Below are 15,256 nucleotides of genomic sequence, written 5' to 3'. Positions count from 1 at the left end.
ATTGTACCTGTGGTCCTCTTCCTGTAAATAGTATATTCATTTCCCTTTTTAGAGCACAGACCAGCACGATCTCCTTATTCTTCCATCTATATTGGTACAAGAATTTGTCAGAGATTTCTCAGGCAGTCAGATGACTCACTGCTCAGAGGCTGAGAATCAGAGAGCAGCACGCTGACCCCCACTCTGTTCAGTGCTGCAGAGCAGTCCTGAGAGCTGGGTCCCTTGAGGTGAGGGCAGAGCAGCAGGTGCCTGCTGAGTGCACTGGAGCAGCTTTGCCTGTGCTTTGAAATCTTGAATTGCGAGTTTGTCTCCACGTCAGTTATTAAGTTATTAAGGAAGCGAAATCTACTTTGCGTTTCGTGCAAAATGTAAGGAATTCTGGGTCACGAGATGACAGATCTTCCATGTCTTCTGAGAAAAGTTTCCCTGGGTGTGAGAACAGTGCTGTGTAACACACTTTGCAGACTGCTTGGCACCCCTTGCTGCTCCCTGGGCGGAACCTTGAACCGCAGTGCTTGCACGGGACAGAACTCCGTTGGAGGCACGGCAGAGCCAGGCCCATCTGCTGCCCGCAGGAGAACTGCCGGGCACTTGGAGTCATCTCTGCAGAGACACTTGGAGCACAGAGGCTGTATTTCAGCAGTTTCTGAGGTCAAGAAAGTTTACTGCTCTGTTTGAGACCTAAGGTTTTCCTTCTACAAGTGTAACTGTTGGAATCTAAAATAAGCAGGCCAGCCTTCAAACTGCCCTAAGATGCTTTGAGAGGGGACTTTTAATAAAACTACAATAACAAAACTACAAACCCTTAACAGGTTAGAGTAAAATCCCACTTATATGCCGATTCACATCAGCTTTAAGAGGGCTTTGGCCACCACTGGGTGTGGTGGCCCATTCCTGTTATCGAAGAGGCTAGGCAAGGTGGCGGCTGTGGTGGGTTCAGTGCAGGGCTGGGCGCCACACTGAGTTCCAGGCTGCCTGGACTACATGGCTAGATCCATTCTCACATGCACAAGTACTGTGTCCATATTTAGATATTTCTAAATCAGATTTGTTTATTCAAGAAATATTTTGTCAATAATTCTTAAAGCCTGGGTTTTCCAAGGCTGCTGGGGCATTTTGAAGCACGCTGCTTGGTCACTACAAATAGCCTGAGACACACAGCTACATGCTTAAGTCTGTACGAGGGTGAGAACCTCACCTGCGTTCCGTGCTGCGGAAACTACCCTCTCCTTGGAGAGCCGGAGAAACCGGCTTGGGCCGTGCCATTGGAGCCTGCTTCCTCTCTGTGTTTAGTTCAGGGCTCATTTCCTAGGTTTCTCATGGCATTCTTTCTCGGTGACCAGGACTTTAGCTTTTAAACTCTGTCCTGAAAAGGAATCATTCCAAGCCATAGCCAGCTTTTGTTGGCTCTGAGGACAAAACCTCACCACGAGTTTTTGGCAGCACAGACGCTAAGAGGAGAGGACGGTGGGCAGGTGGCAGCCAGGTGGTAAAGCGGTGACCTTTGGAAATGCACTGCCCCGTCACACACCTCCACATGGGCTTCCTGTGGACCCCACTGCAGTGTTAGTGTCTGGATGGAGCGGAAAGGGGTCATCTGGAGTCTTCTCAGCCCTGCCTTGCAGACTGCATCCCCAGCCACAGCAGCCTTAGAGGGCTGTTATTTCCACGTCAGACACCCACGAGCTGCACGACACCATCTCACCACCAGGTAGGCCTCACAGCAAGCAGGCGCAGTACTGAAGCTGCTGTGTGTGCCACCTATTAGGGGAGACAGTGAACCTCCCGAGCATTCCTGAAGAAAAGCGCCCTCTCCCTCCCTCCATCCTGGGACTCGTAGGAGCACAAGCTGGGCCTAGTGGCATGTGCTGTGATCTCAGAAGTAGGAAGACTGAGGTAGTCACACGGTGAGGTCGCTGGACTGTGGCACTTGGCTCCGTGTCCTGCTGTCAGGACAGGTGGCTGGCATGAGACACCTCTGCAGGTGTTCACGCAGAACAGCATGCCTCACCGGGCTCCTAAGTGTTTCCCTCCCAGACTGGAGTGTGCGCCATGTCTTCCAGTGTAAACACTGGCCAGCTTTGACCTTGGCTCCATCTCACTAGAGTAAGAGCTGATGGGAAGCATTGCCTCATGAGTTAAATTAGGCACAGACAGGGTCCCCACTGAGTGCCTCCCAAACGGCCGTCCCTGAGGCCTGGAGGAAACCGAGCTGGGTGGCCCTTCCCTCACAAGGTGTCCAGGCAGTGGGCACACACTACTCTACAGGGCAGCAGTGGGCTGTGCACGTTTCAGGGTCCCAGGATACTTCAGAAAGGATTTGCCAGCGACCCCTCCCAGCACAGAGAACTGTTCATTACATGTCCAGTCTGTTTTTTGAGATAGGGTCTCATTGTGTAGTAACAGGCTGGCCTGAAGTGAGTTCCTCCTGCCTCACCCTCCCCATTGCTGGGATTATAGATGCACACGGCCACACCCATGTCCACTTTCTCTCGAGAGGGTTTCTCCCCAGAGGGTAGCGCTGGACTTGCAGGAATGGGTATCTTGAAGCAGTGACTTCACATTTGGATCCACTGCCCTTCAGATTTGAGCAGAACTGCAGCTCAGCCTGAGAGCCTTGTCCAGCCCAGTGTCACCTGCTGCCTGAGCCCCAATAGGAAAAGCCATAACCAGGAGTTGGCAGTGGCCCTTCTCATAGAAATGGGCACCCTCGGGGCCCACAGCTACCTATTAGGGGAGACAGTGAACCTCCCGAGCATTCCTGAAGAAAAGCGCCCTCTCCCACCCTTCATCCTGGGACTTGTAGGCACACGAGCTGGGCCTGGTGGCATGTGCCGTGATCTCAGAAGTAGGAAGACTGAGGCAGGATGGTAAGTAGCTGGCTTGGGCACCATAGCCCTTGTCTCAAAAAAAACCACACGATGCCCTCAGAGAGATGATGAAGCAATCATACAAACCAATGTAATTCAGCTTCAGGGCTTTAATTAAGGGGTCAGACTATTAAATTCACTTAGCCTCAAAACTACTTTTTTTTAAACCAGGAGTCAAACGCACAGTCTCACACTTCGCTATGCTATGCATCTCTATCCCTGGCCTCAAAAGTTTTTATAGAAGTTCCGGAAATCAGTTTTAGGCTATAGGAAGGTCAACTTGTTTTCTCTGCAAGCCCATCTGAGAAGCACATTTTGTGGCAGGGAAAGCAGAAAGGCTTGGACACTGGAAAAGGCAGCGGCTGGGGAAGTGGGTGTGGAGCAAGCCAGTGTCTGCACGTGGTCCCAGGAGCAGCAGCTCCCACAGCATTTCCACCCCCGCCCAGGCCAGTGCACAGAGGTGGCCTGTGAACCGCGTGGTGACATACAGTGGGGGCCACGCGGCATGGGTTAAGGGCTGCAGTTCCCAGAGCAGGGTCATCTTTATAACGTGACCTAGGAATGGATCCCAGAGCGGCCCTGAAGCTCCACCACACAAAAGGGAGACACCAGACCCGGAGCAGTGATGACCACACAGGGATTGGTGGGGCAAGCATCTCCAGAGTCACTCCAGCCTCTGGACCTGCCTGCCATCCCATACTCGTGCCAGGTGTGTTTAACGCGAGGGTGACTGTCCACGCTGCTCTCGCCTCACAGGTTTAGTAGAAAGACCTGTGAAGCCATCCTTGTGGGCAGGAATTGGGGGAGGCCTGCCTGACACTTTCGCTCTCGTCCAGGCAAACCCGCATGTGGTCATTTGCCCAGCCAAACTACGTTGCAGGTAGTGGACCAGCTGCCATCTAGGCAAGCTGCCCAGACACACTTGAGGTCCTCCTCACCTAGAGGTGAGCTGGTGTGGAACTGATCTCTGTCCCCAGGGTGTTCCTGTTAGTAACTGGCACTGAATTTGCAGACATTTCTCTGTCAACACAGGACTCAGGAGTGTCTCGTCCAGAGACGCCCTGCTGCGTGACATGATGAGACTTAATCCCAGCTTGCCCACCAACAGTCGTGCAATTGGGCAGAGGCCAGGACTGGACAGGACAGCACAGTTGGTGGTGTACAGATGAGGGGAAGGAGGGAACACACGTCTAGAAGGGTGAACAGAAAATCATCGTTTATCTAAATAGAATAGAAATAAAAACCTTTTTAAAACAATCACAAAATTTACAAATAAATTGGTACAAAATAAATAGAGATTGTAAATCTACAACATCATTTGAGTTATAAAATGTGTCATGACCGTTGGCTCTGGACCCTGCAGACTTGACTTGTGCTTATGTCGCGTTGCACAGCTTGGAGCGCCGTGCTCAGAAGACCTGCGCTGCACAAAGCATGAAGTGGACACTATGACAGGGTGCTGAAGGGTGGTGATGACTGAGGAGGACGAGAGACAAAAGCGGGGGTGTGAGGACCAGGGCGGCACTGGCCCTGCACTCGCAAGGAAAGGCAACAGAGGTGCCCAGATGGGCAGGCAGCTCCACGGTCTGCAGAGGTGGGCTCTGCAGTTCCGGGACAGTGGAGGCTGTCGCTGTGGGCCCAGGGCAGCTGACTTGGCTTGGGAGGAGGATGGAAAGCGGAGAGAAACTGTGGTCTCACAGCCACACTGTCCTGCTGCACAGGAGAGCCAGCCACCAAAACTACCTCCTCAGTACTTCACAGGGACACGGCTCCATTCTTCCCACACTGGGCATCAGGAGGGAGGTCAGCCCAATAAAGGGCTAGGATCCTAGGGCCAGCCGAAGCACAGCATATTTTTCCCAGGACAGAGCAAACTATTGCCCTCTCACCCAACGTAAGGGACAGCAGAACCCCAGGCTCACGGGTGAGGGGCCTCTGCATCACAGACGGGCTAACAGAAGAGGCATATGTACATAATAAATAATATAAAATAAAGCATATACACTTGCAGATTTAAAGGCTGCAAAAACAAGTCAGTGGATTCGTGCCACTTTCACAGACAGCAGACACAGGGAGCAGTGAGTCAGCAGCTGGGTGGGATGCTCCTCCCCAGCTCCTGCTTGTAGGGCCTGGGTACCAACTGTTTGTGATCCTCAAAGGGCCTGAGTCTCCAAGAAAGAGACCCACTTGATAGTCCTCCTCAGGGTTTCTTCCTAAGTGAAATGACGTGGACCTGACCCAGCACATACCAGGTGCCCCCAGTGAAGCAGGGCAGCCCCCAGCCAGCCAGCCATCATATACCAGTCTCGATGGCAGCAAGTCCTGGAAATGTCATCCATGAACTCGAGTCTTTCTTGCTTACGTACTGGGCCTCTATAACACACGAACCTTCAAATAGGAACACCTACAACTTGACTCTCTTGCCACTAGTGCCTCTGGTCCCGTGGTGTTTTAAGTACCACCTGGGGTTTTCCATCAGATGTTTAAGCATGTCTAGTTGTGATGTCCTGGCTTTGGCACCAGATAAAGGTTACAGAGTCTGAGAAGTAAAGCTTCCCAGCCCAAGGCAGCAGGAAGAAGGTTGCTGCCTCTCTGCAGCTGCTCTGAACAGCCATCCCCTCCTCCTATCCTAGGGCTAACCAGGGACTCTGGAAGAGGAGACTTCAGAGCAGGGAGCTGCAGTGGAAAAGCCAGCAAGCAAGCACTGGCTGCAGGCTGCTGGTGGGGGAAAGCCCACGTGGCCACCATGAAGGACAGCACTAGATGAGCAGGCTTGGGCCGGGCACCACTCACTCCTCAGAGCAGGGCACTGAACCTCGACCTAGATACCTCCGGACCTATTTCTCAAATCAGTCCACTCAATCACGGAAGAAAAATTAACACAGCCCTGAGGTATGGAGGTCCACTGAGCAGATCACGTACTGGTGAGCCTGTATGAGAATCCCAAGTCCAAATTCTGGGTTCACTAAAACCCTCCCAGTTACTCTTGTAGGGCAGAAGCACCACAGCCCAGAAGGGAGAGCCAGTGTCAGGGCTGCAGAAGCTGCCTGGCCTTCCTTGTAGGCTTAGCCTGGCCAGAAGAGCCCATCTGTGGGCCCTACCCAGAGCGTGGAGGAAGCTCAGCCTAGGAGGCACAGGAAGTGGGCACCTCCCCACCTTGCTCTGAGGTCGGCTGCATGGGACCTCTCTTGCTGGGCCCAGGCCTTGAGAGGATGTTGGGGCCGGCAGTGTTGTTCCCAGACGAAACACAGGTTCAAACTGGCCAGCCTACTGAAATCTGGAGAAAGGAGTCCATGGACCCTACTCAGCTCAGAATGCTGCTGCTCCATTTCCTGGGGAAAATGGGTTTCTACTGGAATCCACTGTACTCTCCTAGGCTTGGAGAAGCTGGTCCGTTAGCGGCGTGCAAGGGGGATGGCAGGTTAAATCCATTCACAGTTCACGTTCCATGTTAGCAGGAAGCTCTGCACTCAAGCTTGTCTGTACAAGTTCCTGGAGAGGCCACAGGTAGGCGATGGCACAGCCCAGCTCCCCCGGCTGGGGACCAGCTGCGCCTGTGCTCATCCTGGCTGAGTCCATGTGGCGCCCTTCACATTACTCAGAAACCAAGGTTCAAGCTAGTTGATTTGAGCCCCAAAATCCATGCACAAATCATATAGTCCTGTTTTCCCACGAGTTTAAATACATAATTTTGGACTTGCCTGATCACACAGAACAGAACAATGAAAGGGCGGAGCCGCTAAGACCTAGGAGGGAAGCCTCCCACTGCACAGAGAGAAGGCAAAGTGTCCTGGGAACAACCAGACACGAGGAAGCCAGGTTTGGGGCGCCCCAGAGGAGAGAATGAAGAGGAGGGGAGAGAGGGGAGGGGAGGGCCTGGCGGAGCACGGTGGCACCCATCATCCCTCCTGCACTGGGAGACAGTGGCCGAGGGGGGACGATCCAGCCAGAGTTTGCCGAGTGGGGGCTGTGCCTTAAGATCCTGACCACCTGTCCCATGCTGGCTCTGGCTTTGGGGTACCCACCCTGCGCGTCTCCTCCAACTGCCTGGGGTCAGTGTCCTGTGTCCGAGGGGAGAGAGGGGCCTAGAAGAAGCAGCGAGGCTGCCGCAGGGAGCCCTGTGTGACAGGGGCGCAGATGCGAGCCCAGCTTCTGGGTACCTTGCTGTAACACAGCACAGATCAGCCGAGGCCAAGCCCAAGACCAGGGCGTCAGGCTGCGGTGTTGGGGCGCCCCGCCCGCCCAGGGTCCCTCTGCTCCAGAGTGCGCTCACCATCACACCTGTGTCCCTGGCACTGTGTTCAACGGATGAGTCCTCAAAGGTGGGTCCCTGACAGCGTGGGGCTCCCTGGGACCACATCCACAGCACGAGAGGGGCCAGTGTGGCCCTGCACCCGACAGAGGAAGAGGCCAAGACGGTCACCGCCCGACCCGGGCAGAACCGGCTCCGACTCCACACCGCCAGGGGTGGGGGTGGGGTGGCCGCTGGCTGGGGACAGTCTCACTGAGCCGAGGTTGGGATGGGCACGAACACTGCCGGGGACAGATCCCCGGGCCAGGGCTTTAAGCTTAGACACGTGGGTTATTCAGCCACAGAGAGGCACCCGTGGCCGCCACTACATGCGGTGAATTTGGTATCAGCCAGGGAATGCACGAAGCAGCCGCCTCACGTGTTTGGCTTCTGAATCCCTTTGCGGTCTCCGGTGCCCAAGGGGCCACTGGGTGGCTAGGCCCCAGGTCTGCAAGGAGGGGCAGAGGCTGGGGTTCCCCCTTCAAAACAGGGTTCTGGAAATGCCCTCCCACCAAGGCCGAGGTCGCCCATCTGCCAGCACCTAAGCTTGGCAGGGAGGAGTGCGGTGCTGGGACCCAGAGCACGCATGGGGGTGGGGGGCACTGCAGGGACCCCGCCTCCTGCAAGTGACAAACCGAGGCCTCATTCATTCTGGTGATAAAAATTCCTTACGGTGAGTGAAATTACATTCCCAGGCAAACGGCCACCCGGGAGGGGAAGGGGTGTGGGCGGAGAGCATCCCAGGTGGGACCCCCGCTCCCCGAGCGTCCACAGCGCCCCACGGGCCCTGGGTCTGAGTCCGTCCTGTCTGGGTCGCAGCGCGGACCACAGCAGAGTTAGACAGAATGACGTAAAACTCTGCAAGAGACACTTTTAAAAAACATGATCTCTTGAAAAAATAAACCGCGACAATTTTCAGCTTCATGCAGATTGCGGGAGAGTAATGATCAAGGTACAGCTGCAAAAATAAACATGATTCTGTGGGGCCGGAGCTCTGCTCCGCGGCCCGGCGCCACGCCCCATGTCGCTCCCACGCTCGCTCCTGCCTCTGTCCCTTCACGGCTCCCCGCCTCTGGCAGGGAGGGCAGAGTCTTTGGTCTCAGTGTCGCAGACACGCTGCCAGCCCCCCCCCCCCCGCGGCCCCGCGCCGGCCACTAGATGGCGCCCTCCCCATGCAGGCTGTGGTTGGCCTTGGCGTGTGCCACGCAGTTCTGCTCTGTAAGCAGGTTGGCCTTCTCGTCCGGCAACCCGTCGTGCAGCTCCGTGAGAGTCAATTCAATTTTAGTGTTTTCACTGTCTGAAGACGGAGGGGTTTTGTCCATTCGGGATGCCATCAAGGCATTTTGGTATTGCTGTCTGGAGATCTGGGGACGGACACAAACCGAGACAATGCACAGTGTTAGTTTCTCTCCGCTCCGCGTGCCCCACACCAGACCCCTGCCCCGCAGCGGCACACCAGAAGAAAAATGGTCCTTGCTCCTGGCGCATGAACCGACCCATTTTCTAGTCTTTGAGATGGGGGAGAGGAGGGTCTCATTAAGTTGCCCAACCTGGCCTCAACTTCCCAGGCTCAAGAGATCCTCCTGCCTCTGTTTCAGGGGCAGCTGGCACAACAGGTGTATGCCCCTGTGTGTGGCTTAGGCCACTCTGGAGCCCTGATTGACTCCCAGGAAAGTAACTTTGTATTTCCAAACTGTCTTAACTCAGACAGAGGCTGAGGATATAGCACAGTGTCTGCCTAGCAAGCTCAAGGTCATGAGCTTGATTACTGCTACAGATAACACCACACATCTGTAATCTGTTATCCAAGAGCCTGAGGCAGGAGGACTGCAAGTTTGAGACCACCCTGGGCAATTTAGTAAGACTTTATCTTAAAAAATAAACAGCCGGGGCTGGGGATTTAGCTTAACGGCATAAGCGCCTGCAGGCAGTCGTGAGTTCGGTCCCCGGTACCGATAAAAAGGAAAAAGACAAAAAATAAATAAATAAATAAATAAATAAACAGCCAGGCATGGTGGTGCCCTCCTGTAATCCCAGCACTTAGGAGACTGAGGCAGTAGCTCTGCCCCCAGTTTGAGGCTTGCCTGGTCCAAACAGTGAGCTCAAGGCTGGCCTTAATTGCACAGCTAGACCCTGCCTCAAAAAGACAACAAGAAAGAAAAAGGCTGGGGAGGTAGCCCAGAGATACAAGGCCCTGGGTTTGATCCCTAGGATGACTGAACACATACAGCAAGATCTTGTCTCAAAATACAAATAAATAAAAGGGCCAAGGAGATAGCTCAGAGGTACAGCAGGACTCACGTGGAGCTCACATGCCAGAGCCTAGGACAGAGCCTTGCTTCCTCCAGACCGAGGCCTGACATGGGGTTTAGAGTGGAGATTGCAGGGTCCCTTGGGCAGAGGCAGGAACTGAGCAGCCAGCAGGCCGCCGAAGAGGGTAGCAGCCACCACCAGGCCTGGCTGGCGCCCGCTCCCCACTCACCTTGACAAACTGCAGGTCCGAGAGGGCCCGCACGGAGTAGTCGGGGATGTAGACTTGCAGGAAGGAGGAGTTCAGCTGGTTATTGCTGCTGCCCAGTGTCGGCGTCACCGCATCCAGCCGATCACTTCGACTGAGGGAGTCTGAGTGGTTCAGGCCACACGGGCGTGGAGGGGACTTATTCTCACCTGGAACAGGAGAACAGCTTCGCAGTGAAGCAGATAAGCAGCAGTCTGTTCCCAAGTGAAAACATAATTGCTGTAGGAGCCCCACTGGCTTGGAGCTAAGGCCCTCATCCAGTGACCTGGGGTATCCCGCCCAGGCTGGTCACCGGTGCTTTGGGGCCAGCATACTCCTCTCAGCTGCCCACAGACAATGCCCCATCCCTAATGGCACAGGCTCTGCGCTGCCAGGCTCTGCCAGGTGCAGTACCAGCAAAAGCAAAGACTGGAGCCACTCCAGACATAAAATGAATTATATATAAAGAGAACAAATACTTCTGTCTGTTCAGCCTATACCCCCAGGCTAATGGATTAGTAACCCTCCCCCCACACCCCTACCTGTACTAAACCCTCCTACAACTGGGGATGCTTCAGTGTCTACCCGACAAAGAGGACACCAGGCTCTTAACAGGCTTGGCTCAGACAGCGCAGGGGCTGAGGGATCCTTCAGGAGGGTTCCGATGGCCTTCTTTCATTAAGATAAAATGATGGGGAGGCTGAGACAGGAGGACTGCATGAGCACGAGGCCATCCTGAGCCACATAGTGAGTTCAAGGCCAGCCTGAACTGCAGAATAAGACCCTGTTTTTAAAAAAAAAAAAAAAAAAAGTGAAAGAGTTGGGTGTGGTGATGCATGCCTATAGTCCCAACTCTCTGGGAGGCTAAGGCAGGAAAATCTGGGGCCAGCCTGGGCAACTCAGTGAGTTACTGAGACATTGTCCCAAAATTTAAAATAGAGCTGGGGCACTGGGGATGCAATGCAGTGTAAAGGTCCTAGGTTCAATCCCCAGTACCACCAAAGACAAAAAGAAAAGGATGAAGGGACTTGCGGATGGATGTCCCATTCTCAGAGGAGGAGAGATGCGATTCTTAATACAAATTTCATCAGAAATAACCCCCTGTACTAGGGCTTCTTTTTGCTGTCTGAGCGGAGGAGACTACGTCTCCCATCTGCTGGGGGCTCTCCCTGGCAGCAGCTCCCCAAAGCTGCTGGCCATAGCGGTCCCCTCTGGTGGCCATCAGAAAATCGGTCATGGACCAATCAAAACCTGCCACCCTCATGTCAAATGCCAGCAGCTTTCACTCTCCTCGCTGAAACAGCTGGAAAATTCTGGAGAGCTATGTTCTCCTGAGGTCCCTTCCTCTGTCACCTGTCACTGCTTCAGCAACGCTGCAGCCCATGGAGGTCACTAGGCTGATGCTGGAGACGAAGCCCTGGGCTGCAGCACTGGGCGCCCGCACTTCTGCCCATCAGGTCCTGAGTGTGCCTCTTACTGTGAGGCAGAGGCAGGCCGAAGGCTGCTTCCACCCAGCTCCCAGCGAACAAGGCACAGCACGGCTGAGTGGCGCGTCCTCCTTAGCAGGCGGGATAGGAGCAGGCGACCGGCTTTGCCAGCGCCAAGGCCTCTGCATGGCCGCAGCACCATGTCACACTGTGAATGCTTCCTGCTGCCGCCTCCTGCACCCCTGCCCTGCGCCCACTCTCAGGGCCAAATCCGCCCCCCAGGACTCCATCCCTTCTCTGACATAAAGGGCCTCTTCTCTACCCCAGGCTCCAGCTGGAGCACCCCCACCCCCCCAACCTACAGAGCCTCCTCGGGCAATGCCCACTTCCAACTGCTGGGATTTAAAGAGGCAAAATCAAGGCACCGGCTCAGTAGACCCTGGGCACTGGCAGGCAGCGCTGGGCCCCACAAATTTCTGGCCCCCCTTTCTCCTTGGTCATCATAGCCACCGTGGGGAAAAGTAGCCCCTCAGCTCAGTCACACCATGGGACAGAGCACCCAACTGGGCCTATGGGCTCTGTCCAGGTCTCAGGACAGAGACATCCTGACACTGACAGAGAATGGGGCACATCACCAGCCACCCAGGGCCACCCTGCAATCACATGTCCCCTACGGTGTGTGAGGACCCACAGTCCTCGAGATGAAGACCATGTTCTACCACCGACTTTATGTGCCTGCGTCTGCAGACAGACATTAGGAGGAGACCTTGGGCCCTGTGGGCCTGCTCCGGCTCTGATTTTGTTTCCTGCTGACCGTCTTGGCTTATCTTGTCTGTCCTGCCTGGGAGTCCCTTCCTTTCCTTTTGGCAGGAAGCTAGAAGATGCAATGAAGACACCCCCAGTGTCCTCCTTGGAAGGGGAGGCCCCTCTGGAGAGGATGCAAACTGCAGACTTGGTCCAAGCCCTGTTTACAAGGTGTCACATTACTGGGACCCCAGCAGTCCTTCAGGCTGGGACCAACAAGCTGGACTTTTTTATTCCGGATCAGACACAGTGAGCAGAACTATGAAATCTTTAAATTCTACAGCAAAAGCAAAATACAAATAACCTTTTCATGGACTTCAGCCAAAAGTCATCTACTTCAGCATGTGGGATATTATAAAAAGGTAGCAGAAGCTGGGTGTGGTGGTGCACACCTGTAATCCCAGCACTTCGGAGGCTGAGGCAGGAGGATCACTGCAAGTTAGAGGCCAGCCTGGGCTACATGAGGAGTTCAAAGACAGTCAGTCTGAATTGCATAGTGAGAACTGTCTCAAAAAAAAAAAAAAAACAGTACATAGGTAGCAGACACAAATATAATGAGGAAAAATACAACCATACATATATGCATACATACATATGCATGCATGTGTGTGCACAAGACACATTCTGTTGGCTGGTTCAATCCCAACAGTTCTGTGGATTATATTTCACCTCCTAATACTCCAACTTTTAAGCAGAGATCTGAGGGACACATGTTTCCTTCTAAGAAAGCACTGCCTCCTTCATCTGATGTTGGCACTGAAGAGTTTTGTTGAAAGTCAATTATGGACTGAAAATTTCATCACTTGTGTTTAAAAATAAAAACTACATGGATAAGATAATACAGAAAAAAACTATGTTACCCAATAGGAAAGCATAGCAATTTTAATTAAAGAAAGATTAAGCTTTTCCCTTTCTCTGTAAGGGCTGGAGATATTAGCCAAGCATAGCCATGTCTCCTGCAGGGACGTAATCAGCGGCTGGTTAGGAATGTGTGCAGCACTAATTTCAAAACAAAGAAGAAGAAACAGGATCAGCTGCCTGGCAGGGAGCAGACATGCATGCGCCCATCCACTGGAGAAGGGGCCGAGGAGCAGGAAGCAGTGGGCCTCTGGAGGTCCGGGAGTTTCCTTGGGAACAGTCACTAGTCCTTCAGCTTTGGCTGAATGCATTCTATCGAAGACCTCTGGATTCTGCTGTCAGGTTTTGATTCCCACAGGATGCCTGCAAACCCCACACCTCTGACTGCTTGTGGCTGAGGATTCCCAGCTAGCAGTGCAGGTGCATCAGGCAGCCCTGCTCCCTCCCAGGTGCCAGCAGCTCCCACAGCTGCTGTGGCTCTGCTTTCCTGGACAGCTCACTGTTAACTCAGAGAACCTCGTGGTTTGAGGGATCAAACAGAGGGAGTAGACATGGCCGGCCGGCTTTCTAGGGGCCGAGGGCAGGCGATCAGGAGAATTATGCAAAGGAAACATGCAGAATTACCTGGAGAGCCTGCTGCTAACAACTCTGTTCTGCTGACAACAAAGGTACGGGACAGGGACAAAGGAACTGAAAACGGAGAAAAACAGGGTGAGACCATATGGAAAGGAAGGAAGGGACAGGAGTGGACACCTGTTCTCCCCACGCAAGGCCAGAACCCTAAGCCATGTGGCACAGATAAGCCAAGAGCAGGAGGCCGAGTGGCCCGCTGCCCGGAGAGTTCTCTCTTATGCAGCTTCTCCAGCCAAGCAACTGCAGAAGTGTGCACAGCCGCGGCTCTGCAGGGCCCAACTGTGAACGCCCCACAGGGAGCCTCGGCCATGTCCCCACCCAGCCGTGCACCCACCCAGCTCTCCCACCCGATGCAGGCAGGGCACCTCGTGGTGGCAAGCAGCTTGCTACCCGATGCCTTGGGGTACACTGTGACCCGATGCTTTGAATTTCTTTAGAAGTATTTCCAATTTTAACATAGAAAAAAGAGAATCAAGAATGGTATGCCCCTGTTCTCTGGGAACAGCTTGCTGAACCCAGAGCTACAGCCCAGACACAGCGTGGGTCCAGAGAACCAGGACCCACATTCCTCTGGGACAGGGACCCAGGCAAACAGTAACAGGTGTCTCTGTGTGGTGACAGGCCCACCACCAACCAGAGCTCCCATGAACACAGAAGCCCACGTCCTAGTTGTAAAGTCAAGTAATACACTAGGCTCTGCAATAAATAAGATACTGTTAATGAACTCCCTTTCTTGTTGATAGCTTCACACCAGGGGGAGGCAGCCATGGCAGCCAGAAAGGCTTCCCAGAGAAGGGCCTTTCTTCCATTCTGTGAAAAGGACTTGGTCTTCAGCATGGGCCAGTCTAGCCTGAGCTAATGCTTAGGGTTAAAGAAATTATGAGCACAAGCCTATCTTTTACTTTCTTTTCAAACCTGTCTCCCAGACCTGGTTCGGCTAACTTAGGGTTAATTTGAGTTTGGTTGCCAAAAGTAGTTACACTTACAGCAGCTTTCCCCTACATTTGTTTAGTTTGGTCTGTCTTTTTGAGATAGGGTCTTGCTATGTTGCTCAGACTAGCCCCATACTAGTGGCAATCCTCCTTCCTCAGCCTGTCGAGGGCTGGGATTACAGCCATGCACCACCATGTTTTAAAGATCACGCTGCATTTGTACTAAGCATCACTGCCTTCTGTCCTAACAGGAATATGAAAGCGTGGTAATAAGGAGCAGACCAAAGGCCTCCTGATACCACACAGCCTGCAAGGGTGGGAACAATGGCCGGGTCTCCCAGGCTTGTGACCAAGCAGCAGAAACGGATACTCCCTGCCAAGCTGACAAGGCTTCCTGATCATGAACGAGGTCAGCCTACAGGTGACAGGCATCAGCCGACAATGAGGACAGTGTGACTCCAAACCCTGCACAGGAGCATGAGGACATGGCTCTTGCTGAGTCACTTGCTCTCTAACTGCAATGTCCTCCTCAGACAGTGGAGGGGCGTAGGAGCCAAAAACCAGCTGCACAAAACACCTTGCTTGGAGGCACTGCCCCTCCAGTTTTCAGGTCAGGTTTTCAGCGGGGCCAGCATCTTTTTAGGACAAGCGGTTGCAGGCTAGAGGTTTGCAAGTTTCTTAGAGCAGCACAGCACTTGGTGTTTTGGCCACAAGGTGGCACCCCAACACCTCCGTCTACCTGCTGGGCCGCTCCAGCCAGGCGCCGGGTGAGCACTGGCGGGAGCCCTCGCATACAGGTGAGGCAAGAGACTGATCGGTCCACGGCCATGGGAAGGGGACACCGGGACCGCTCCTTCCCTGCTGGCATCCCGTGCTCAGGAACGTGGCCAATGCCCTGCACCTTGCCATTTGAGCGGGCCGGGAAGCACGGCTGGCGGGGCACC

At 53.9% G+C, this 15,256-nt stretch overlaps 1 protein-coding gene across 3 annotated transcripts in view; it reads right to left on the bottom strand.

Moving 5' to 3' along the window:
• Window positions 1–4,069: 4,069 nt before the first annotated feature.
• Window positions 4,070–15,256, bottom strand: part of Cnnm2 (cyclin and CBS domain divalent metal cation transport mediator 2) — a 162,818-nt gene continuing 151,631 nt past the window's right edge. The window contains exons 6-8 of one of the 3 annotated variants that reach the window (XM_023567318.2): window positions 13,372–13,437; window positions 9,644–9,828; window positions 4,070–8,525 (exon numbers count right to left, since the gene is read on the bottom strand). In XM_023567318.2, the coding sequence (XP_023423086.2) occupies window positions 8,316–8,525; window positions 9,644–9,828; window positions 13,372–13,437 (461 nt within the window). In that variant the 3' untranslated portion in view covers window positions 4,070–8,315. Of the gene's footprint in view, window positions 8,526–9,643; window positions 9,829–12,728; window positions 13,111–13,371; window positions 13,438–15,256 lie in introns of those variants that run through there. The other 2 variants (XM_063244625.1, XM_063244626.1) reach the window with 2 other exon arrangements.

The sequence above is a fragment of the Cavia porcellus genome, unplaced genomic scaffold, assembly GCF_034190915.1.
Source record: "Cavia porcellus strain 051 isolate PalLab524CR breed Dunkin Hartley unplaced genomic scaffold, mCavPor4.1 scaffold_2, whole genome shotgun sequence".
Lineage (NCBI taxonomy): Eukaryota > Metazoa > Chordata > Mammalia > Rodentia > Caviidae > Cavia > Cavia porcellus.
This window is presented reverse-complemented; position numbering and strand designations above follow the sequence as displayed.